The sequence below is a fragment of the Strongylocentrotus purpuratus genome, unplaced genomic scaffold (assembly GCF_000002235.5).
Source record: "Strongylocentrotus purpuratus isolate Spur 01 unplaced genomic scaffold, Spur_5.0 spur5_scaffold_11, whole genome shotgun sequence".
NCBI lineage: Eukaryota > Metazoa > Echinodermata > Echinoidea > Camarodonta > Strongylocentrotidae > Strongylocentrotus > Strongylocentrotus purpuratus.
Window position 1 is genome coordinate 32,648,419 of NW_022145596.1, and position 26,965 is coordinate 32,675,383.

General features: G+C 36.5%; 2 protein-coding genes across 2 annotated transcripts; both read right to left on the reverse strand.

The window, feature by feature from the left end:
- Nucleotides 1-468: 468 nt before the first annotated feature.
- On the reverse strand, nt 469-14,334 carry LOC592850 (sodium channel and clathrin linker 1). The gene is made up of 12 exons (XM_030981204.1): nt 14,148-14,334; nt 13,188-13,278; nt 12,062-12,232; nt 11,485-11,559; nt 10,887-11,029; nt 10,156-10,348; nt 9,234-9,370; nt 8,659-8,718; nt 7,598-7,676; nt 3,200-3,295; nt 2,620-2,720; nt 469-1,708 (listed from the first exon to the last, which is right to left on the reverse strand). Exons 1-12 carry the CDS (start codon nt 14,231-14,233, stop codon nt 1,531-1,533), a joined length of 1,410 nt encoding a protein of 469 aa, XP_030837064.1. The 5' UTR covers nt 14,234-14,334; the 3' UTR covers nt 469-1,530.
- Nucleotides 14,310-26,094, reverse strand: LOC100892314 (sodium channel and clathrin linker 1). Its single transcript, XM_030980240.1, has 10 exons — nt 25,889-26,094; nt 24,322-24,389; nt 23,793-23,845; nt 22,799-22,871; nt 22,496-22,551; nt 21,528-21,705; nt 21,048-21,119; nt 19,338-19,454; nt 18,406-18,567; nt 14,310-14,468 (listed from the first exon to the last, which is right to left on the reverse strand). The coding sequence occupies exons 1-10, from the start codon at nt 25,923-25,925 to the stop codon at nt 14,310-14,312; spliced, it is 975 nt and encodes a 324-aa protein (XP_030836100.1). The 5' UTR covers nt 25,926-26,094.
- Nucleotides 26,095-26,965: the final 871 nt, after the last annotated feature.

A 26,965-nucleotide genomic window follows, 5' to 3' on the forward strand; every position in this document is an offset into this window, starting at 1 on the left:
GGTAGGTATTTAGATTAAATCAGTATGTCACATATCTGAGTGTTTAAAAACAACAACGGAAACATGGTGTAAAACAACCATGTAATAAGCACAAATATGAGCACTGCTAGATTACATGATGTTATGGTAAACTTAAATACTACAGGATTTACTAACAGATGGAAATCCACACACTCTTCTTATGCATGTGTGTCTCATCTTACTAGTATAGTATGTAGGTATTGTAATGTCTTGATACAACTCCAATATTGAACTGTTTATTGAGAATGGATAAACAGCCTAGTACACAAAACTGATGATAAATAGAATATATAGAAAACACTTCACACACAGAAATTTCCAACTGGAATCCAGTTTTAGAAGAAATTACAATATCATTAGCTACAAAAGACTACCAGTTACTATTTTAAAATTCCTTATTTAATATTAAGTATTTAGTGTCACCTATGCCTGTGGGGGGGGGGGGGGGGGGGGGGGGGGGAAGCGAACTGAATCACTATGAATCTCGGCTCTCTCCTCCCGATATAACTGATTGGGGTTTGTGCAGGTGGACCACTACACCAGGGTTTCCCCCTACTCTTATACAAATAGTGCAGTGGGTTCTTACTGTTCAAAGGTGGTGGCTCTCCTGTGGAAAGGACAGAGTGTTTTCCACTGTAACATGACCTGTGTTTATGAGACACTGGAGGGGCATGTTAACACACAATGCTTTAAATAAGCCTTTGTAATGGTTATATGTATAGTTAACTTGTAAAAGCTTGGTATTGTCTGCTTCCCAGTTGGATCAAAGCAAGGCCTGATCAGCTGCGAATCATAGTGACATCACACCAGACATTAGACTGTCCATAATTTGGCCAATTGTCTGAATGAAAGGTCTAGACTACCTCACAACTCCAATTTAACTATTCGTATAGCCACAAGGAACCTCAATCTGAAATAATCTAAATATTTAGAATTTCATACCTAACGATACTCATTTTTTTTTTCTAATATCAAGACTGACTAACACAACACATTACAACACAAACATGTATCACACAGCATAGTATAGTTGAAGAGCATAGTAGTACACACAACACACAAAATAGCAAAATATGATTTAAGTGAACACAAGCAATACATGATGGGCCCCGTCTTATAAAGAGTTGTGATTGATCTTTTGATCAATCACAAATGCTCCAATCAATCGCAAGTTTGCAGTCTATTATATCTTATGTACATAGTTGTGATTGACATCAATAGCAAATGAATTGCAATTTACATCACCTCTTTATAAGATGGGGCCCTGGTCATATTTCAAGATAGACTATGTTAAATACAGTAGGATCTGTTTATAAACAAGAATAAAAACCTAAATGTTGAGAGCAGTTAAAAGGATTTTCATATCAGATTTACAGAATGATGTGTATCTGTGAAAAGTTCACATAAACTCAGAAAAAACATTTCTATAATGATATTGGCTTGCTTCTATAAAATCCTTGATATTGGATTAAATAAATAAATAAATAGCTGGACGGACGGCTAAACATTTTATGTACTAAATTCTGGTGATGAGCTCCTGCTACGCGATGACTTGTAGCTATGATGAGAGCTTGTAATAGAAGGTGCTCTATCTCTTATGAACCCACTAGTAGGATGGCTTGGTTTAGGCTGGTTGTATGTAGCACTTAGGTGTGGTGTAGGTAGGTGTAGAGACACATGGCCTCCTCTGTCATCAAACAAAACAATGATAGTAATAGATGTAATAATATATATAAGATATGTGAGGAGCCAAATCCACTTGGAATCAAATGCTCAAGGCGCTCTTGTGAGAGAAAAAAAATCACATAAAAGCATCTGCATTACAACAGATACATTTTAAGAAGGCCCTGCATGAGTAAAGGTTCTTTCCCCCTCCTTAGTAGTGAGCTTAGGAAGAACAAGAAATCCATAGTTTTGAGATATCTAAACGGAATGTAATGATTTTAATATTAAAGTAACATTCTAATGGGGAGCAGAGCCATGGACACAATGAAATAAAACAAAACAATGATACATGCATATCAATCAGTATCATTCACATCGGCATATAAAGTTGAAATGATAACACAAAGTAATCAAATGAGTGTGACCTATATTGATTTGTTGAAAAGTAGAATAAATTTACACCTCACACAACTTTGTGAATCACTCGAGGTGATCCAGTTTAAACAAAAAGAAAAAAGGAAGCCATATAAAAATAGAGGCCATCAAGTTTACAAGTAGGAATAGAACTTTCTTTGTCTTTATTTTGACAAGACAAATGATATGACTACTACTGCTACTAGTGCACATATCCACCACCTAAGATGCTATTGATTTCTGCGCTCACAGCATTCAAGGAATTCCTTCCTACTGGTACCCATTTAACACCTGGTTGGAGAGTGGAAAATGTAAATTAATGTCTGGACAAAGGACATTAGTGCCATGGCAAGACTCAAATCGCAAACCACATGATCCACAGTCCGATTACATATCAATTAGACCACAACACCTGTAGCAGAATGATAAAACATCATCTCCTTTCAAAAAATTTCAATTCTAGTCATAACATCGGAAAGGATTCACCAAGATTTCTCTGTGAAGTGTTTTATATCTCACCTGTCTGATCTAGTCAGTTCTGTTCTGATCTTGTCAAGCTGAGCTTGGAGCTGCTTCTTATCATGGGCTAGTCTTCTCTCTCTCGCTGATCTATCAGTTAACTGGGTAATACATGTAAGAGAAAATATACTCAATCATCAATATTCAAAGCATAACCATAGCTGATCTGTTATTCGAGTACAAGTCTGAGAGAGGGAATATAATAAATGATTAACATTCAAAGCTCAAACTTACTTGGTCTGTACATTATCTGTGGATGACAATGGAAATTTCTGAAAGAGCTCCTTTCCTATGAATTCTCCCTAAAATTTGTTTTACTGTATTTCTTTTGTAAATTACTCCTGTCAACATTTCAAAGCTAGTTACCGTTTGTTCCAGTATCATGTATCAAATCAATTTAACTACATGAAGATGAGAAATTCATATTCATCTTCACACAGTTTCCGAGATGTTTGGTGGTGAATGTTCAGTCTTTTGTATAGGACTTACAGTTGTATGTCCCCTGGTTGTTTACCTACAATAAAATATTTCTAGCACTCCATTCAGATGAAGCACCTAAAGAGATGTTACAACCATTTACCTTTCTAGTGACCTCAGTAGCTTGATGTTCAGCTAATTCAACTTTCTGACGTAGCTTCCTATTCACATCCCTCTGGTCAGATAGAAGCTGCTCATTCTATTAACAGAAAAGTGGAATTAAAATACACAAAATAACAATGTATAACTATAATTGAAATTTCATATTGCGTGAATTAATGGTTCTGGTTGTGTATTGTGAATTATATGACTTAAGCTTTGAGTTGCTGTTTTTGTTTGAGTTGCCGTACAGTTCCTACAGGTGCTGGGACATTTTTCACCAGCCGTACGGACGGTGTGGTGATGAGTTAGGTGCTCCCAATACTCCCGGCGTTTTCGTCTAATCGTCAACATGCGGATATACTTTCTGATACTATTTTTGTCATTGTTACCCGAAAAACTCATGTTTTTATGAATTAAATTTAATTACTTAGTCTGAATTATGAATCAAATTTTAGTTTGCATGTTGAACTATCGCATTTTGTGTTTTTTGGGGGTGTCTTTATGTGTTACCTATGTTCAAGTCAAATGTACTATTCTGTATCTTATTGATGTTTATAATCTGTAATCTTGTACTGACATGCAAACGGAACAAATTTCCAATCATTGGACAATAAATTTTGAATTTGAATTTGAAAGCCAGTAAAGGGGGCATCGAAGGGCCCCTCACAATTTTTTTCTGTCAATTCTCATGAAAAATCTTTACGGGCACCTTGCGGTGCTCAAGAGTGCCATACGGGCATCCTACAGGCATCCTAAGGGCCCCAGGTAATATGCACAACACCGGGCGTCTGCCGTCCGGGGGCCATTTGATATGAATATTGCCTGTGCGGGCCCCTCAAGGCGGCATCACCCGTTTGGTATAAATACAGTTACATATTGCCCTCAAACTCTCTCTTTCTCTGGTGTGCTGAAGCCGGCTTTTAATGATCACTACCGCACAAGTCAACCGTTTGTGACAGGATGGCACTCATTCCTGTGCAACGTCCGAGGCCACAATTTGTCCCCCCCCCAGAACGCCTTCATCGTGCATGTATTGCTGGATTGCAGATGCAGTTGGACATGCTTTACCTCCGTGAGCAGTATGTAGTTGCTGCACACCTTGCAGACGAATTGGAGGAGGCCCGTCACAGAATGCACAACTATACTAATTTTTTCTCTGGACTATGACTCCCAACCTTGAACATTCTATTCTAGAAATTTCCTTTTCTCTCTCCTTATTCTTCTCCTGACCCCCATTCTTTACCTTTTATTCCTATTTCTCTTCTTTCTTACATCCATCATCCATATCATTTCATTGTTTTTGTCTGTATACTCTGCTTTTTTTGGTATTATACTTCTACCTTATTATGAATGACACTGTGTCAAAATTATTTTGAGGAACTTAAATTCTACAAGCTATATGCTTTTTTATCCTTTTTTTTTAATCGTAATTTCGAAATTATTTAGTGTAAATACCATACAAACTTGTGCCATGCAGATGTCTTTATTGTTCACGAATATCAATTTTGTAAATATGCTACGTTTTGTTAATGTATTGTATTTTTTTTTCATGTGAAATAAAAGAAACTACAGAACGTTTTGGGAGAAACCTTGGTTGCAACGACATGTTCTGCGAGATGCTGGCCCGGGTGGCCCCAAGAATAACTAAGAGCATGGATAGAAGTCCCCCTATCCATGCTGGACTCAAGCTTGCAGTGAACCTCCGCTTTCTGGCCACTGGGAACTCATAGAAAAGTCTATCATACGAGTTCCGCGTGGCACACAACACCATCTCCCTGTTCGTGCAAGAAGGGTGCAACACAACAGTAGAGGAGTACAGACTGGAGCAGTTCCCAACACCATCAGATGCCGACAGGTGGAAACAAGTGGCAGTCAAGTTCGGGAATTGATGGAACTTTCCAAACTGCTGTGGCTGTTTAGATGGGAAGCAAGTTGCCATCCGGAAACCAGACCATGCTGGAAATCTCTATTACAACTGGTGTTATACTGGTCCCAATTTTCAACTGGCATTTATATTGGTCCAACTTTCTAACTTCAAATTAAGTTGGTTAGTTGGTATGTTCTGTTCTTTGAGTTGATGAATATGATTGGTTAGATCCTCATATCTGTATGTTCTGTTCTTTGAGTTGATGAATTTGATTGGTTAGATCCTCATATCTGTATGTTCTGTTCTTTGAGTTGATGAATTTGATTGGTTAGATCCTCATATCTGTATGTTCTGTTCTTTGAGTTGATGAATTTAATTGGTTAGGTCATCATACCTGTAAGTTCTGTTCTTTGAGTTGATGAATATGATTGGTTAGATCCTCATATCTGTATGTTCTGTTCTTTGAGTTGATGAATTTAATTGGTTAGTTCATCATACCTGTATGTTCTGTTCTTTGAGTTGCTGTTTTTGATTGATTAGTTCATCGTTTTGGGATATAATTATGTTGATTATCTTCATGCCCATGAAGTTTTAGAGATTCCATCTCTTGCAGATGGACAACAACAATTGCTCACAAATTTTGTTTAATCACTCTTGCAATCCAGACACTCGTTCCATGCTTCCCCCAGGTAGGGATTCCTTACCAATTTTCGCCAGTTGAGAAACAGTGACCCTCTTTACCAACCAGCTTGCCGTACTTCAAGATACCAAAATTTATTTATACCACAGGCAGAGAAGGAAATCAACACTATGAAACTTGTGTAAATCTATCCCCTTCTAATTTCCTATCCTGTGTTTTCCCCTCTTTTTCATGGATTCCTCTCTTTTCCTCCTTGTACTATTTCTATTCTTCTGTGGTAGATTGCACATGTTTCTTTTTGCTTCATGTACATGTATTTCCGTATAATTGCAATGTCTACAATGTTTGGATACTTTTACAAATTCTACAGATTGCATTGATATTTCCCTCCCTAACTCTCTTCCCATCTCATTCCTTTTCTCTCTCTCCCTTTCTCAGTTCCTCTCTCTCTCTCTCTCTCTCTCTCCCTGTTTTACTTTCTTCTCTTTCTATGCTCTAGCTCAGCGCTTACAACCTGGTATGGCTCAAAGAAAGGAGAGAGGATCTTTGTTGGGACTTTGCCACTTAGCTTTACAAGAACTTTGGCCATTGGCTACCGGAAAGCCAATCATCAAACAGACAATTAAGACATAGTAACAGGTTACGAGAACTGAAGTGTCGGACACAACGTTACAAAAAAGCGCAATGCAACAAATTTTTAAACTGTTGACCTCTAATGCTGAAAATCTGAACATAGAGTTTTAGAACACACAAAATAGTGAATTGAAGATTAATGTTGCCTGTAAATGTGGAAATGTATTTTTTTACCTCAAAATTATTTTTTTATGAATCAATTCCTTTGAAGTGCATTCCCGCTAACTTGGATGAAATAACTTTTTTCAATTACATTTTTAATTTGTGTTATATTATACCAGCTCTGTGTTTGTGTTCCTCTCTCTCTTTCTCCCTCTATCTCATCCTCCTCTCTCTCTTTGTCCTTTCTCCTCATGGGAATTCCATTCACTGTATAATACCTTCTGCATTACATGTACATTCCTATTATTCAGTATTACACTTGTTTGATTCTCATATGAGGGTTTTGCTTCAATACCATTATATATATTAATACAATGTATATTGGTGTACTCAGTTCTTATACTACCAACATCACTTTAATTAACGTTTACGGAAATGTTATATTTAGTTGTGTTCATATCTACGTGTACATTTATATCCTTTTAATGTATTTAATGATAATAATTGTTGTGAAATCCCTCTAAGGCCCACCCCCCCCCCCCCCCTCTCTCTTATATTTTATTCTCGAGCTATCTGCCCAGGAAAACTGCTGTATTTGTTGTTGGTTGTCCCCTGCACCCGCATTATTTGTCCGTTGGGTTCATGGTCTTCACCTAGTGCGAGGATTCCGGATCGGATGGCGGGTGGTTTGGGTGTGGGGGACGGCTAGCTTGTGTTTGTGCAGGATTCCTGGCTGGAATGCGCGAGGCACTTTAATTTTGTTTAGCTGACATTGTCTTCCCCTCTCTTCACTGTTAATCTTTTTAAACCCCATTACATGGTCTTATGCTTCTTCTGTTTTTGGACTCTCGGTCTGTGCCTGATTTAGTTATTGCACAGCTCGAGAATCCTCTTTTGATTTACTTGTAATGATATATACTTATTGTTGTTAGTGTTTATATGTCGTATTTGCAATATTCAGTGATGATAGTTTTTTTAATATTTTGACTGAGGTAACTTATTTACAGTATGTATTCGTTACCGCCATTTTATGATGTATACTTGATTTAAATTTTATATTGTACCCAAGACAGGTGTCAGTCTTTGGACTGTTTGTTCTTGGTTTTGGATGTGATTTGCTTTGATTTCAATAAATCCCATATATAACGGTATTATACCTGTACGTTCTGTTCTTTGAGTTGCTGTTTTTGATTGGTTAGATCCTCATTCCTCTTCTTCTGCATAGTAAGCTGAGATCTAGGAATGAAAAGAAGAGAAATCAGTAGGAGGCATAATGGCTCAGTATTAGAAAAAGATTGTATAAATAGGACATGTCGGGTAGGGAATTCACTAATATCCTCTGGTAAGGCTTTACTTATCAAACACCTCAGATAACACTTAAAGCTGTTTATCCATTGGTTGCTAATCTACAAGCATATATTGTCTGTTTGGAGTCAAAAGAGCATAAACTCCAATACTTTACCACAAAGTTACATGTATAATATCAATAATGCTGTTGACAATTCATAGATACCGTAAATCTCTGTGTATAAGGCGCACCTGTGTATAAGGCGCACCCCTATTGTTGCTGAAAACCCACGCGGAGAAGGTGCAGTTGAAGGTGTCGATTTGTGCTTGTGAAATTGTCACAAATAATAGTAACAATGTCGTTTTTAGAAAAATGTGTAAGATCATTAATGTAAATTAAAAACAGTAGAGTACCTAGGATAGAACCTTGTTGTACGCCATGTAATAGAAGAAAAATTTGAGGAATTACTATTATAAACTACATATTGAGATCTATTAGAAAGATTACTTTCAAACCAAGATGACAGACAAATTTGAGTGTTGTTGTAGTTTCCAAGTGGTGAGTCAACAGTGACCCTCGTTTTTCTTTTCTTTTTTCGGCGGCAAAAAAGTGCGCCTTATACACAGAGATTTACGGTATTTGTACATTGGTAGAAAGTACAGTGATTTATGGAAATATATCTGAGGACTCGCCCATTTGAATAAATAACATTTAACTCTTGAATGACTGGATCACTGAATGATGACCACTTGGACAAATTCACAACATCTCAGGATTAACGCATTCAAAATCATTATACATGTATGTCTAGCAGAGCCGGGGTAATATTGGAGCGCTTTGAGCTCCTTGCAGGGTGGATATGTGCGCTATATAAATATGCAATATTATTATATTATTATGCTGTATTTTAGAGAACTACAGTTATATTACCTTAGTTCAGATATCTTGCCCTCAAACTTCTGACCCAGAACTCTGCATTCTTCTTTCCATCTATAAAGAAAACACAAGAAATTCAACGGGTAGATGATAATAATTGATTAGTGTGCATTTAAACCAATAGAGTGTGAAGGAGGGAAGCAATGGTTATATATGGACACTACAGGTAAACCTACCAACTGTCACGAGTTATCTACCAGCAATAACTTTCTTTTTGTGGTTTTAAGAATTACTACATCTGTAAATGATACAGAATACATAAAATAGGCAATTTCAATCCTAAATGTAAGTTTTATGCATGCTCTTCAGGCAACAGTTGCGACATCTTCACAAGTGTGTCTTAAATAACAAAAGCTAATGTAAGTAATCTGTAGGCTGAATACTGAATACTTTTATTTGTAACATGTCATAATTCATCAAGAAACATTTGGGAAAGAAGTGTTTATAACATCTGAATGTATGAAAAACATGGTTTCTTTTGCTTTGTGCATACTGTCAGCTGACATCAGGAATGTTCAATGATATGAAGATTCAAAGAGTTGATTGATAAGGGTTAGGGAGATACATACTTTGAGCTCATCCTCTGTTGAGTGAGGACCATCTGTCTGAGTTCCTTGGTAGATTGTCTGCTGTTCTCCTCCACACTCTCCAGACGAGCCTCATACTCTCTCCTCATCATACTCATCTCATGTTCTACACTGATCAACTGCGGAATTACAAATATTCTTGTTATCATCAAGCTAAATCTTATGTGATTTCTAGTACCTTCAACATTCATATAAATACTTGCAGCACATACCCCCAATTTGTTTCTGTTAATGTTTGGAATACAATCGCTTTACAACAACAAACACAACTTCTCTTCAGCAATATCCCATTTAAAGCCTATGTGCACTAGTTGGCCAGGAGGGATAAGACCTCCCTGCGTGGTCACTGACAGGTAGTTATCTCATCAAATCAGCTCTCAATTAACATAAGAAAAAGGGGACCATGGGGGATCAACGGGTACTGCTTGGGCATTGTTGGCTATATAGAGGGCGCAAGTAGCTACAAGTAGTACAGTCCCGCATTTAACAGTTTATGATATGCAATATTTTATTGTGGAATGAGCACATAAATCAAAAGTTTTTGAACAAAATGGCAAACCATATTGCCCCTAGATAAGTTAAGTATGCAGAAAGTCATACATTGTGCACATCTGTCCAGTAATGTGTTGAAATGCTTTCTTTTGTTCATGATGATTAGCCTCAGAACCTGGACAAACTTAATAATCAAAAGGCTTGGGTAATTCAAATTCAATCCTATATAAGGACTACGCAATAACTTTTTTGGCAGGGGGTCCGGATTTAACCTTTTAACATTGGGTTAAAATTCAAAAATGCTTAGAGTCCAGACTAAGATTTTGAGCGAGCTTGTGAACTGACTGCCTAGTAGTATCGAGCCCTGTCTATATCTTGAGATACAGATATGAAGTCTATATACATTACATACATCTTTAGCAGCTGATCTCCCTGTATCCTCCTTCTCTCTGCGTAACTCTATCATCTTCTTCTTGAGGTTATCATTATCTTCAGTCAATCTCAGTCTCTCATCTGATAAGGTTTCACACTCTCTCGATAACTTCTCAAGTCTTCCTCTCAGCTGGTCTGTTACGAGTAAACTCCTAGACTTCTCTTCCTCATGACTGTAAAGAAACAAATGAAACATTACGGACTGTCACCTATTTCCAGGTTCTAGTTCAACTTACGGAAAATGTGTAAGCTTTCCAACCCTTCCTTTAAGTAGGCCTGTTACAGGCAGACCCATTAAATTTTCATCTTTATGAATAAAACAAGAAGAATAAATTTGATATGACAGCAGAGGCTTCTTAACTATTCCTTATGTTGGAGAAAACTGACATGTAAAATATTTGTATCTTATACAGCGCTCTACCATTAACTGACCGAAGCACTTTATACAGTATAATTATTACCCCGGTCACACATTCTCCACCCATTGGGGAGCAATAAAGCTAGTACAGCTAGAGCACGTGTTAATCCCACAACAATGACATTTGCATCCCATTGGGTGCCCATTTAACACCTGGGTGGAGGGGAGCAATGTTGATAAAATGCCTTGCTTAAGGACATAAGTGCCGTGCCGGGGCTTGAACCAACGACCTTTGCATTCCCAGTCAAGTGATTAAACCACTAGACTACTCCTCTTCATTCCATGGGACCCACCTGTACTCTTGTCTCTGCACGTTCTTCTCTATCTGTTGAGCTCTTATCAAGGTTTCATCTTTTAATCTCTCCATTGCAATGATCCTATTCTGTAACTCATTTATACGTTGGTCTCCCGTCACGGCTGTGCCTTCTTTATACATCTAAAAAGGAGCATAAAAGGTCATCAGGTCAGAAATGTGCTAGCTAAGATTATTGTGAGTTTATGCTACCTATAATTCTATGTTGGCTGCGAGGGAAATAGCCAAAATGTACAGCGAAAATCAGAACTCAACCTTCTCTGTAATAGAGAATAACACTTCGCACAAGGGCAATTATTTGAATCTTGAGTCTTCCAGTTCTAAGACGGTTCCTCTAATCACTAAGCTCATCTATCTCACATTCCCTATCTTTGGTGAATATCAACCATATCCAAAAGCCCTCAAATTTACATGGTGTAAATATATCAATGCCCTGGTGCCTTAGGCTTACACATAATCCCCTGAATGAGTCATTTTCATAGAAACTACACCAATAGGAAGCATGAGAGCAACTTCCAAATGTACATGAGCCCAATGCAGGGTGGTATATCAGTATCATCTGAGGATATAATATTTACCTGTTCAAGCTCATGCTCTACTGCCCTCTTCTCTCTGATTGCTCTTTCTATCTCAGCTTGTTTCTCAGCATTCTCCTGTAAAATAAAAGACAGAAAGAAAGAACAAGGGCTTGAAATATGATCAGTGTTAATATCCCCACATACCAAGGACATTGCAACATGATTGGTCTACCTGCATGACTACTCAAACAAAGAGTCTAAGCAAGATATCTCTTTATACATTTCTGACTGATTTTGCTCTACCAGGAGTGTTGAGCCATATTCGTCAAGGTCTCATTCAGATATGATGCAGTCAAGCATCGCAAATTAACCGCCATTTTCTTTTTTTGTTGCGTGTAAATGAATGGCACGACTGCACGCAACAAAAAGGTCCTGCACCTGTTCACTGAGCTCTGTGTTTAGGAAATGTGAAGACTCTTACACTTTACATCATTATAAAAAACAAAACAGTGGTTTTGCTGCATCCTATCTAAACAAGACTTTTGGCATTTTAACTTGGAATTGAATCCGGGACCTCATGGTTTGAATACTACTGCTCAATCTATTGTTTCACGAAACCTCTGATATGAGTACTCACCGTTTCTAAGGCTGTAACCTCCTCCATCAGCTTAGCAATATTAGTATTACATTGCTTTCTGATGCTGTCTACTTCTTGTCTTGTTCGTTTGCCTGCATCATTGACTAGTTTACCCAGAGCATCCGCTAATCTTCTCACTTCCTCTTCTTTCTGCTGCTCTCGGATCATAGCCTACGTTCATGAAGGAGAAAGGTCAAAGGTCATAGTGGGGGTCATTCCATGAGGGGAGAAAAGATATGAGGCTGTCCATGCATGTAGCGATATGAGAAACTTTACTACACTTGAAAGATGATCATCTGTTGATGTTTAAGCAATGGATATATAATCTGTAACACAACTGTAACTGTAACATAAATTATGTTATATAAATGTGTGTGTTGTTTGTGTAGCGCTGCAAATACCCTATGGCCTGCCATGAGTCTGGCATGGGATAATAGACCTGGTATCTACAGTGTATGTATAAAAACTTCTTTGAAATAAAGACTTGATAAAACAACTATAATAGAAGTGTCCTGCCAGAGTCACTTGTTTCAATACTCTTCAAAATCTTTCCTTAATGTGCTTTTTTCTTTTTACGAGCATTACATGGACACCAAATTTATATAACATTACATAAATTTCGGGTCTATAATATTGATTCACCATGAAGCTATAGTACTTCTAAACATAGTTAGTTGAGCTTTTTAAGCTAAACACAATTAGTGCAAACATTGTTATGGTTGAAAGGAGACATGGCTTCTCACTTCCCATTGGCATGTCACAAAAATGCTCCAACTCCATGGAATGACAATGCTAAAATCATGTATGGAATATTAAATTTATATAAGAGGTGGATCAATGTAGCAAGCCAAAGTCATAGAAAAATCAAAAGCACTTGTGTATTAGCTTTATCAATATAATATAATTCATTTAAATATTGGTTCTACTTTATCTTGAAAGACATTTTTTTTAAACATGCAATAAGGATTTGCTCAGGAATCCATAAAATTCATTTCATAAAACTAAAAATAATAATACCGTATTCCATGAACATTTACTACTTTGGGATTAGATACCGGTATCTAATTCCTCAGTCATCACTTTAAAAATAATTCAGTTTTGTGTTCTTAATATGAAGTGAATTTACCTGGTCTTTCTCTAGCAATGCATTTTCTGACATCTGTATACTCTCCCTTACTTGCACTGTTGCTTCATATTCACGACAATCAGCATCTGTACTGTAAGATTAAAAGATTACATTGGCCAAATGACATCAATACAATAAATACAAATCAAATTACCAGATATAAACATTTATTCATCCTTTCAATCATTCATTTGAAATGGTATTACAAGAATTAAAACAAAAAAGTAGTTGCAATATAAAACTGAATTGTACATATTTACAAACATGTAAAAAGTGCCATAAAAAATCAGATCAAAAGTTCTAAACAAAATCATATTTTTAAACTATACTAATAGTGGCCGGATGTCAGTCAATGTTGGTAGCAACCATTATGTATTATCATTCATGTTTGCTATGGACGTTTGTGATATTTCTAATACTTTAATTGGATAACACATATTAAAGATTTTTAGCTACTATAAAAATTCACAAATTATCATTTCTTACTGTCTCAATACACCTATTGTATTTGAATAGGTGCATCTATACTGCACAAAGATTTTTTTTTCCCCCTATAAGAATTTTAAAAAGGGCTCAGTTTGTCTCGCAAAATGACAAAAGTTTAGGAATGCAACTCATGCAATCACAAAGAAGTGGTTGCATAACCAATCATCCCCACGATATGCATGTAAAGACTGAGCAATGTTGAGCTCACTGCTGCTGCAGACATACATGTAAGTTTATTTTGCTGTTTAGCATGTTACAGTTACAGTTCAAGTTTATTTCCACTCATAAAAAGACAAAAACTATAAAAACATATACAATTCCAAGTTATAAACACATCACATAAATAAATACTTGTACAAAGTGAGAGAAAGAGAGAAAATCCATTGAATTGGGATTGGAAGAGGCACCAGAGGTCAAAGGGCTATTGAGGGCTAGCTTCTCACTTTTAAAAGTTTAAAAGCAAACAAGATTTACCATCTCTGATGCAGAGCTTTAATCCTGTCTTCTAGCTCCTTCTTAGCTCCTTGTAATCTCATATTCTCTTGAGATATGAGCTCCATAGTCAACTCCAGCTCCTTGACTCTCTCTTCAAGACCTGGTATCCTACCCTCTGAGGACTGGACACGACTACGTAGCTCACCTAGATCCTTGTCCTACATACATCAATATAATAATAATAATAATATGAGATATGAGCTCCATGGTCAGCTCCAGCTCCTTGACTCTCTCTTCAAGACCTGGTATCCTACCCTCAGAGGACTGGACACGACTACGTAGCTCACCTAGATCCTTGTCCTACATACATCAATATAATAATGTAAGGACCCACACAAGACAAAACTAGTCTTACATGTTTGAGGACTTGAGCTTCACTGTTAGATTTTAATACAACCACAAAATGGCTGCCAAGATGGCTGACATCCAGTCCATTAAACAATAGTAACCAATCACAAGATTGGACAAGAAGTAAGTAACCAATAGAAAAGCTTGTAAAAGATAGAGTGCCATGTGCCTATAGTGTGCTGGGTGGAATAGCTAAGAGATAGGAAGAGTGAGTGTGTATGTGGTGCTATGGCAGGTAATGTGCATGAGGATGAATCACTATGAACATGACTGACAAAGAAAGCGGACAAAATATACAGTTCCTCAGGTAGATAAAGGAACATCCCTTCACTGCTATTATGTAAAAATGTGTAGAACAGGTGTCACATGGATATTCACTTTTTACATAATAGCTGTGAAGGGATGTTCCTTTGTCTACCTGAGGAACTGTATATTTTGTCCGCTTTCTTTGTCCAACATGTTCATAGTGAATGAATAGGGACAGAACAATAGAAGCCAAGAGCTAGCAGACATGAGAGAATAAATGTAGGTCAGGAGTGCGCTGAAGCATAACAGAGTGGAAAGCCAAAGTAAAATAAACAAGTAACCATCCGGCTCAGTAAAATTAAAACCTTACAATAATAATAATAATAACTAGCAGGACCCGCGGAAATCCGCGGGATTCTAGAGGGGGGCGGGGGGTGTAAATAGATATATAGAGACTGTCTAAATTAAAACCACCAAGAACTTTATTTGCCATTCAGGCCATTAAAAAAATATACATGTTTAGCGTCCTCGCCCGCTTTTTTTTAAAATATTTTATTTTTTTATTTTTTTTATTTTTGAAAGAAAAAAACAGCGTTCCCGTCTGCTTCCTTTTTGGGGGCCGCCTCCTATTTTTTTTTAATTTATTTATTTATTTATTTTTTTTTTTTTTTTTTTTTTTTGAAAGAAAAAAAACATGAAAAGCACTGCTAAAATGTATTTCTGATTTTAAAAAAGAAAAAAAAAAATTGTCGGCCGCCATCTTGAAAAATAGCCTGAATGTCAGGGAAAATGTACGGAGCGGCCATTTTGAAAGAAAAAAAAAAGAAAAAAAGGGCCTCCTTCCCATTTTTCGAAAAAACAGGACGCTAAACATGTTTTTTTTTTAATTTGGCCTTATATAAAAAAACAAAAACGATCCAACTATACCAGTAGTTATTCTTTAAGCCACTGGAACTGCGTAGAGTTCCGTAGTGTGGCGTACCGACTACGCAGAAATTAGGCTGCGTATTAATGGGAAAATAGTCCCTGCGTAGGTTATGCGTAGGCTGGCGTACAGGTTTGCTTATGGTTGCTTACTGTGTGGAAAGCTTTTACTGCTTTGTCAATCTGGCGTAGGGTAGCGTACTGTTGCGTAGTCATGTAGCGTAGTGTTGCGTAAAAAGGCGTACTTTCTGCGTCAAGTTTCTACGCCGAAAGTACGCGAAAAAAATTAAACATGTTGAATTGTTTTCGTTCATCTTGCGTACCCCTTTCCGTCCCCCAGCATATAGTAACGTAGGCCAGCGTAGTTGGTACGCAACACTACGCAACTCTAGGTATTGACCCCACGCCAAATAAAGTATTAAAAATATGCTCATCTGACCCTAATTAAACGCCTAAACCCCCCGAGCTTTCGGGGGTTTATGGCCCCTTGAAACCCGTGGACCCCACGCCTACACTCAACTCGCTTCGATCTACCTGATCCCCCTCGCCCCCCCCCCCCCCCACAACCCGTGGACCCCACGCCTACACTCAACTCGCTTCGATCTACCTGACCACCCCCCCCCCCCACACTTTGAAAAATGTTTTGTGGGGTCTGCATGTAACATGTAAGATGCAGATTTTTTTTTGTAACATGTAAGATGCAAAAAAAATATTTTGCCCCCCCCCCCCCCCCCAACGATCTTATGGCACTTCGGCCTGCCCGCTGTTGTGTTCACGTGTAGGCCTACTTCAATGAATGGATAGACATAAAATAGTCGCATGGATGGATACATAATATAGCGTATAGTTGTCGAATATTGGCATGTTTGGCCCTTCATAGTCTCTTCGACTCTGAATAGCTAGCTCACTCACTCACTCAGCTCAGTCGAGCAGCCAGCGCAGCTGCACTGCACTATACACACTGTATGCGTACGGCAGAGCTCTTGAAACTGAACGATGTTTTTCTCTGATTTTCTTGTGAAAACTTTCCTTTAATAAATGATAATCAAAACTGAGTAAACATGGCCAGAATAATCACAAAATAAGCTTTGATTTCATACCTCCACTCACGAAAACTATATAAAAATCCCGGCAATAATGATGGAAATAGGTCTCTAAGTTTGGACGTGGATATGGGAAGACATCTGTTGCGCTGATCATGAAATAAGCTAATAAATATCAAATAAAGACTCAACAATTTTAAATATGAGGTCGACATTTTAATTAAAAAAAAAATGGTAAAGATTACAACATCTAAAATATACAAAACAAACACGGGGAAGAAAAAAAAAACACTTGAGACGGAGGCGGGATCGAACCCGTGCGTGCAAAAAGTGCAAGAGCTGCCGGCGAATCGAACGCAACCGGCGCCTCAGACCGCTCGTCCACTTCCGTTTCATGCTAAAGCATGAAATTCGTGACGGATAAGTGGGACGTGCGGACGCGTCGACGACGTCGACGACGACCGGGACGTCGCACCGGGCCGGGACGTGGCCAATTCCGTAGATTGAAACCCCGTCCGTCCGCGGGACCGCCCGGCGGCGCCCGGGGGCGGGCGGGAGGGGAGATCTGGGCGCCGTAAAATGGACCCCGGATACCCCCCTCGACGCCTTAGCGTATTATTATATGGATAACCTAGGCTTCTATAGCGCATTTCATCTTCAGAGAAAATAACAAGGCGCTTTACAATAATAAAGCAACAAGATTATACATAACTACTAATTCATGAACTAAAGAAATTTCAAAATAAGGATAAGATTAATCATAATCAATCAATATCAACATCAATATAAAACATATTATATTTTTACAAGTCATAAAGAGCAATGCCATTTTTGTATCCTAAATATCATTTATAAGCCCTTCTTTACAGTCATTATACTTTACAATCATCATTATTTTATAGGTATAATATAATCACAAGTCGAATTGTCATGAAAATAAAAACAATTTAAAGAATTGCAAAAGAGAGACACTGACAAGTTATAGGGGATTTCCTTTAGCGACATGTGTGGTGGGGGGGGGGGGGAGGGGGTAGAGACAGAGAGAGAGAGAGAGAGAGAGAGCACAGCAGCTTTATAGACAGAAATTAACAGATGCACTTTGACTTCACATTGTGTACTACATCATAATCGTGGAGGACCTGGGCCCTGTCTTATAAACAATTGCACTTCATCGCAACTTATTTGCGATTGATAATCGCAACTATGTACATGTACATAACAGATAGTAGACTGCAAACTTGTGATTGATTTGAATCAATCGCAACCAATTATAAGACGGGGCCCAGGGGGGGGGGCATTTAAAAAAGATCCTAAGTTGAACTTATCTCGAACTTAGACTTAACAATTATGGAAAGCCGTTAGCATCTATGAAAACATTTTGTAAAATTGATTTTGAAAGACTAAAAATGGTGATTTAAATCTTTCATACTTTCTATTATCAAGGAGATGTCATGTTCTTGATGTGGAATTTATAAAAAGTCTTAAATACTTGATTTTCACTTTTGATTATATTTAATTTTAAGGCTTCAAATGGCTCTCCATGATTTTTAAGTCCAACTTCGAGTTAAGTTTGACTAAAGATCTTTGTGAAACACCCCCCAGGAGTCTCTAGTTTGACAGACACGAGAGCTGTACAAGCACCTACCATTATCATTATCATTTAAAGAAGCTCTTACCTTTGCTCTGCACTGTTGTTCTAGTGTATCTTTCATAGTAGTGAAGTCTCTGAGTTGGATAGATGTTGTCCTTAGATCACCTTTAACTGTTCTTAGCTGGTCTCTCATACCTTCTATCTCCTGACTCTGTGCATTCATCACATCCTGAAGATGTCTGTTAGCCTATAACATAACATCACATTTAATCAACACATCTTCAATTCATCACATCCTGAAAAGATTCAGTTAAACTCATGGAGCCCTTTTCTAGCCCAGCACTTAAATTATTTGGCAAGACATGGATCCACATATGCCACTCTCTACCCAGGTGTAAATAGGGACCTGGCAATCTCTGGGTAAAATAATTGCAGGGCCCTCAGGAAGAGCAGTAATATTGATGTGGATACCTTGGTAAATAAGTCCCTATTACCATCTATCATTATTACCGGTATTAAAATTATTCAACTATCTTATTCACCAACAGTTATGTGAAGATCTGCCAGTGTTAAATTATCTCCTCCCCACATTCATTTGTATATATTATTTCTGATGCATGACATGTTTATGCTTCCAAATAAATGTATGCTAATTGGAATTGTCTTTTGTAGGAATGCAAACTTGTTCATTTATGTAAACATAAAACGTAAATATCACAAATTCCATTGCATTGCTAAAGGCATGGACAACAAAGAGAATCTTCACCAACCTTTCCTTACTTTAACTGAAGAACTTTAAAAATTAACATACAGAATTGGAAATTGATTTGATACCTATAACAGGTTTATCAAAGTTTCTAAAGAGTAGGCTACTATAGAGCACTCCTAATTTGCTGTACATTAGCAATCTAATATAATAGAAAAGATTGTGATAGCGAGGGAGAATTTTTGAATGGCACATGTAGTTGTTACTAATTAACCAAGTTATGAAGTTATGATAAAGAAAGTCTAACTTACCGTTTCTAGTTTGTAGTTATTATCTCTAAGCTGTTGATTGTCCCTCATAAGAGCTACTCCTTTAGATTCTATGGCATGATGAGTAGAGACTTGAGCTTTAGAGTTTCCTAACATATCCTGTAAAAAATAATCATTGTTTGGCATTAGCTATAATGTTCAATTATAAGTACCCCAGTACCAAAAAAACACAAAAACACCACATGCACATGTAGGAATACATCAAAATATGGAAGGAAATCTTATAAATATAGTATCCTCAGAGCTGCCAACCTGTCACTTTCATTCAGCTTGAAAAAGTATATTTTGCCTGTTTGATCTGTTTTTCATTATTTCCCCTATGAAATGCTACTAACTAGATCTATGTTTCTTTGAATAAAAACGTGTTCAATGTCAGAAAGTTGTTTCGTGTGAATAAATTAAAAAATAAAATGCTGATTAACATTTTGGTTGAATTACAGTACTTACTTGAAAAGTTTATAGTAGAGCAAACTACATGTAGATGAAAACAGCAAAGGAAAATAATGTAGCGAGTATAATGCACTCAATATCACAGCACACAAGTCCATCTGAGCTCGCTCAAGATTTCAGTGATTTCTTCACAACCAAGATTAGACATCTTCGCGACAACCTTGATCAGCAAATCTATGGAGACCTCTCAGCTGATGAATTTTGACGAAGTCTCACAGGACGAGGTTTTGTCAATCCTTAAGACGTCATCTTCAGCATCCTGTGCCTTGGATCCCTTGCCCACCATCCTCCTGAAGCGTTGTACATCTATTCTTGCTCCTCTCATCACAAAGTTTGCAGGGTGAGTGCGTGCAGATTCATGCATGTATTGCATGGAGGGCACGGTCACACAATGCAATAGCACAACAATGCATACGCACGTTCTCACAGCCATACTCGGAACTTTCAAAAAATGTATTTTAGCACAGCAAAACGTACAGACATATTTTCCCCAAAACTACGTATTGAAAAATACGTAAAAAACATACTAGTTTGCAGCTCTTTATCCTGGATGCTGCAATTTTCTTTGAGAAGAAAAAAGCCGAATATTTTCACTTAAACAATTGGTTACAATTCATACTTATGTTACATATTTTGTAAAACTTTCTTTAACTTTAAAAACGTATTGTTGTTTATGTTATTTCATGTCTTTTGTTCCAATGAAAAAAAATAAATGGACATATTGTACTAAGTTTCGGGAAAGCAAAAGTTGAATTCTTTCAAAAGGGAAACATTTCAATAGGTCAATTGTCACCTTTAAATTAATGTTATATGGAATTAAAATGTATCCTTTATCCACATCAAACTTTTTATACTTGAAAAGGTAAAGAACTTTTATTCAAAGGTCAGTATAAAATACAAAACAGCAGTATATACATGTAGATTTGCCTTAAATCAGTTTTGATGAATTTGTGAGGTGCTGCAACATAGATCTCTGATTTCAGCACTCAATCTCTGTCAAATAACATGACTAATTCATTTAACTACTTCAATCAATTCTGCCACTACTAGTGACATCACTGATCTACGATTGAAATTTCAAAATATGAACAAAACAAAAGTCAAGTATACATATCTAAACCACAGAAACAGTATGACACACAACCAATAATACAATTTGACACACAAGACTGGAAACTATATCTGGACAATGAATAGGATTACAATAAGGTAAATTGATTTGAAGAGAGTAGCTTGGCTTACCCTATGTTCTGATGCAAGTCTGTCTAATTCATGTACAGTTTCTTGCCACATCTCATTGGCTGTTTCTCTTTCCTGTATGGAGATGCACATGGGAAATAAAAGACATTTGGGGCTTGATTGTAAGATATCAATAATTACTGGCTTTGCACAAGAGCAGTATGTTAATCTACTCTCCACCAAATAACAGCTGAGAAGTGAGGAATGTAGATAGAAATACTCTCTTCAGAGTATGAGAATAAAAAGCACAAATTTGATTGATTGATTAATAATCTTTTTCTGGTAGTTGTTCCCTAAAGTTATAAATGAATTATCTTACAACATTACTGACTGATAGAATGGTTACCTTTCCCAATAGTTCTATCTGTTTCATCAAGTTATCAATGAGTTCTATATCAACATACAATAAGTTTGATTGATTGATTGATTGGTTGAACACCGTTCTCTGCTTTGCTATCTTCAATGAGTTCTCTCTCAACAAACACAAAGTGTGATTGATGGTTTGATTGGTTGATTGATTACCTTTTCTAGTAGCTCTATCTGTTTCCTTAAGTTATCAATGAGTTCTTTCTCAGCATCCTCCTCAGTGTGGTCTCCTCTCAAGCCTGACTGAATTGTTTCCAGCTGTCCCCCAACCACTGATTTCAGTTCGTGGTGTAAACTGAAAGGTACAAGACAGACAGTAATCAACAATTCAGGCAATGTTAGCAATTAACTTCACATTAGTATAAACAGTCTGATGAGAAAGTAAAGTTGAACTGAATTTACTTTCGCCCAACTCAACCTCCAACTGCTCGAAATGTATACTACAGTGAGCGTGTTCAGATTGTAGACTTGGAACAAAATGTTCTTGAAAGAAAATATTCTGGGCACACGTTCACATATGCTTTCAAAAATAAAACTATTCTCGGCACATGTTTGTTCAGACTAAAATAATAATAGTAATAATACAAAATGCTTGCAAGAACATTGTGTTTCAAGAATGTGTTTCAAGAATGTGGTCCAACTGTGCTTTTGTTAGAACGCTTTGGGCTTGGCACAATGTTCCTTTAGCACACATTCACATTAAAAAAATTGATGTGTGCCAAGAACAGTTTGCATCAAAAATGTGTGCTGAGAACAAAATGTGTATGCCCAGATAGTGGACTCAGATAATACAGGTCATTTGAACACATACTCAACTTAAAATGTTGTTTTTTTTTCTGTCATCTTTCTGTACATCGCAACTCGCAAGTAGATACATGAAAAAAGATGTCCTCTGCATCATTTCTTTCAGGTATATTGTACATATCATATATTTGTTAATGATTTGTTTGTATTGTTGAGCTACAAGGTTAAACAAAACTCAACCAATTTAATTACTAATAAAGTTTAACGGTTCAAATTTTGTGAAATATTACTTGTTGGATTTCTTCATTACTGTAATCTTATCTTTCATGATGTTGTCTTACCTGTTATTTTCTTTGACCAGTTTGTCTACTTTGCTTTGAAGGTCTCTCATCTCTGCCTGCAATGGAGAATGTACATAAAACACACATCATATCATTCTGTATCACTATTGATCATTCTTGCTTCAAGTATATTACATATAATGGCAGAGTTTAAACAAAATATCGTTATAGGTAAAGTTAGAGAATGAAAGACATTAGAAGAAAAAGTCAGACAGAACTAACAAGAAAAATGGGAATTAATGTAGAAACAAATGGTGATACAATATCTTGATAATAATTCCTTGCTCTTCATACTTTACTTACCTTATATACACCAATTTGCTGATACTGCTCTGCTATTCGCTTGTCATACTCTGTGATCAACGGAGATAACATTCTAAAAAGAAAGACAGACAAAAGGAAATGTACATTCACAAATTGTACATTCTTATGTCATATTATAGTATTAATGACTGCTTTGAGAGAAATAGTTGTTTTATTACGCTCAAGGGAAGGTTAGAATAGCCCAATTGTAACCTTCCCGAGAGCGTATGAAAACAACTATTTCTCGAATATTAAAGCAGTCATTAATACTTTTATATGCCGAAAAAAAATAGACTAAAAAAAAAAAAAAAAAAAAATAATTTACATTTTTGTCGAAGACGGGATTCGAACTCTTGCGTACAACAAGAGGTGTATCGAAAACCAACGCTTAGACCACTCGGCTATCGCGCGCCGTTAACATGCTTGGCAGTTTTCTCCAATATATACATTAAAATGGATTGAAAACGGCTCCGCGTGAGGGATGCTTCGCAAAAGCTCCATGAAACGGACCCTTCTTTTACTTTTGCAATGCATATTGGCACGAACTTAGATCAAGATCTATCGGCAGATGTTGTTTTTTTGTTTTTGAGAGTTAATTTTCGTCTTCATGTCAACAATGCAAGATAAAATTGTCGGTAAGATCGATCGAGATTCAATTGTATTGAAATTGCCGACCAATTTTTCGCACACGTATGGTATCCTCCATCGCTCAAACCATTTTTTAACATGTAAACCTATGGGGTAACCATGGAGACTGACCTATTTTTTTAATAACCATGGTTATTAAAAATATTGAAATGTTTTAAGCATGGTTACCGGGAATTTTACAGGAACAGTTGAAGTTTATGAATGCAATTCGACCAATCAGATGGCTGGATTTCTTAAGTGAGGTATATAAAAAGTTATGTATATAGAGGAGGATGGTTGGTTGGACTTAAATGATGTGGTACATGTTATTGTGTAAAATTTCTCTTTAAAATCTCTCATCACTTACATTCTGCTTGTTTGCCAAGGAGCAGCTGGATCACCCTGGTGATATAGACTCTCCTAAATGAATAATAAACAGGGAGGAAAAACATAGTTTAGTACATTGCTCTTCATTGTGGAGAATCCTTTCTCCTTCAAAAGCAATAACAAAGCTATGAATGAGGAACTGAACATTGTTAAGCTTTATGGCCGAGTGATCTGGATGATTTGAAGATCTAAAGAAAAAGAGCTTAATAGAAATGTTCTTTTGAGTCAGTGAGTACATAACCAACTCAAAATGGGTAGTAGAGAACATAAAGACGTAAAAGCAATATGTGATATTATCAAGGAGGACAATGTCCTATTGTTTAATTCTTTTTGATGAATGCTTCAAGTAATTATTATGTAAGCGTACATTGCACATTGTAAAGCGCTTTGAGAGGGCCTTCGGTCCTGAAATGCGCTATAAAAGAACAAACTATTATTATTATTATTATTAATATCAAGGTTATTCAGAAAAACTATAGCTCAAGTTTTTTTAGAGCACAGAATCTTACCACTTCCTTCTTTTCCAAAGGGCCATACTTCTCTTGATATCGTTGCAGAACAGCATTCAGTCTTTGGACTATAGAACAAAATAATGAATGTGGAAAAGAAATTAAACCTCTTGGCAATACATATGTGTATCAATCATTTAGGATGAGGATCAATTGAGTAGCTGTCCATGGTTCGGTCAGTTCCATACATGTATCTCAAAATATCTGTAAGATTTCAAAATTCTGATACCACCAATGGAAAGAGGATCATACGCGCACTCATAGAATTATCTATAGCGGTAGTAACAAAAGTGCATAAGCGCTGCAAATTGTGCAGTCTTTTGTATCTATTCTGTAAAAATATGAACTTGCTGACAAGTCAAGCAAAGCCCAAGGATCCAGAATCTTCATTTTGAGAGATGTCATCAAACTTGTAAGGTTCTCTAAGGAAAAGTGATTTCCATTGCAATCTGTGAATTATCTTACCTGATGCCATGGATCACTTTTTTGTGGATAAATCACCTTTAAACTCTCATGTGCGAAGAGAATTCATTGTTTTTAAGAATTTTCTTCAGTTGAAGCGTATTTGTATTTTGATTGACATTACGACAATTACAATGATATCGCAATATTCACTGATAAAGTTGTAACCTAATAAATAATAACCTCTTGCCAATTCTCGCCAAATAACACCAATCATGCAAACCACTGCCAAACTCACAAATCCTCTCTCCTAAGTCTTCAACTTATAATCTAAACCAAGCCCTAAATTAATACCACTCACCCACTTCAAGTTCAGTGCAAGTCTGCCTGTGATTTTATTATTATCATGCTGTCCATGTGCCTCATGCAAAGTATATTCAAATGAAATACATTATCAACCAATAGTAAAATAAGATTTAATAATAATACTAAATATTCATTAGGAAAAGGAGAAGAGAACCAATGATAAACAAGAATTGGAAATATGTAAAGCATACACACAAGACTCATGAATACAGAATGAGAAGAGAACAAAGGAACATACCAGGTGAAATGGACAACTTGGTATGTAGGTCTAGAGAAGATGAATGGAGGAAGGCATTGGGTCAAGTGAATAAGCAAATGATGTAAAATGAATATGTATAAAAAGAAGAGACTAGAGAAACAAGTAGTAGACTCTAATTGGGACAAATACAAGTAGGGAATTAGTCTAATTTAAACTCTTACAAAGTGATAAGTGATAGAAGTCTAGTCTATTGCCGGAATTCTATTTTCTACTTTTCAAAAATTCTAGTCTAGAAAAGTAGAATTCTACGATTATTCGCACCTACGACCTAGATCTAGACTCTATCTAGATCTAGTAGTCCAAACAAAAGTTGCTGTCCATTTGGTAGTAATTGATCTCAATCAATTTATGAAGAATACAAGAGATCATGGATAGAATATAGATCTAGGCCTAATAATATCACATTTCTAAATTTCTTTCAAATGTGTGCGAACTTAGGACACTCCACCATAAAGAGCTGGAACTCCAGGCCGACAGAGATGGGCAACTACACCGACCGTTTTCGCTACCCGCACTAGCTGTAGTCTAGTGGTCGCTTACCTTGATCTCGCAGGAAATTCGTTTCATCGCCTTCCATTTTACATGTGTTGTACAAAATCAACCCAGAATTGTCATTCTCTTCTAACTCTTTATTTGAAAGCGTGGTATACTGACAACAAAACCACCGAATATCGGAGAAATTTGAGAAATTAATAGCAAGTTTATCCTTTCAAGTCTTCCGCCATTTTGAAGCGTACGTCGAGACAGTTGCTATTGTGACGTCACGAAAAGTACAGATGGTCCCTCCCCTTTTTGGGGTATGATAATCAAATTCAAATGGGAGGAGAAGTGGGGGGAAAAAAAAGTTATTTTAGCAAATAATCTTACATACATACTAAGAAAATTTAGCTATTTAGATATTAAAAGATGTAATCATGAAACTACTTCCACCTTATCTTTTAGGCTAACTATAGAGAAAGGGCATATGGACTTTACTTATCCAACAGTGGCCTTGAATATGAATTTCCAAAGACTTTATGCATTGCTAATTTGCTATTCCTACAAATACAAGTTTTTTTGGCCTTGTTTAAGACAATCACTTTATGTAGTATTGTTGCTTTTGACATTTTGATTTGTAAAGAAGCAATTTTATTAATTCATGTGCATCAAGGAAAATTTGTTGTAGCTATAATTATGTCTTTTCCTTATCCTTTTCCTCTTTTACAACATACCCAAATGCACTAATTTCATGACCTTTGCTCTGTATCACAGGTAACAGTTTTACAATTTTATTTGGTAATTGGTCTTATTAATTAATCAATGAGTTGATTTTTATAGGTATTAAATTCTATTGATATATAACATTCAGAATTTTCCAGAATGTTAATAATGTATTTTACCTAAAAATGTCAAGAAGTAATTAGACAATTAACATTTTACCAATTTGTATATTGCTATGTAATTTGAATGTTAATGTTAATTTTTATCTTGTGTATAAACATATACAATTAGCTTAATGCTGCAAAACATGTTGTCTAATAAATCAGATTTGACTTGAATTAAAATTGAAAAAATGATCAGTTTTGCAAGGCTTCCTTTAAAATGAAACAAAATAAAAGGCTAGGTTCGACCGTATTG

Coding starts and splice junctions, on each gene's coding strand:
- LOC592850 (XM_030981204.1), bottom strand. CDS start 14,233: ATGGAGCTCATATCTCAAGAGAATATGAGATTACAAGGAGCTAAGAAG. Junction 13,279..14,147: donor AAAGCTCTGCATCAGAGATG/GTAAATCTTGTT, acceptor TTAATCTTACAG/TACAGATGCTGATTGTCGTG. Junction 12,233..13,187: donor CATTGCTAGAGAAAGACCAG/GTAAATTCACTT, acceptor TCATGAACGTAG/GCTATGATCCGAGAGCAGCA.
- LOC100892314 (XM_030980240.1), bottom strand. CDS start 25,925: ATGGAAGGCGATGAAACGAATTTCCTGCGAGATCAAG. Junction 21,706..22,495: donor CTGGTCAAAGAAAATAACAG/GTAAGACAACAT, acceptor TGTACCTTTCAG/TTTACACCACGAACTGAAAT. Junction 21,120..21,527: donor AACCATCAATCACACTTTGT/GTTTGTTGAGAG, acceptor ATCTCCATACAG/GAAAGAGAAACAGCCAATGA.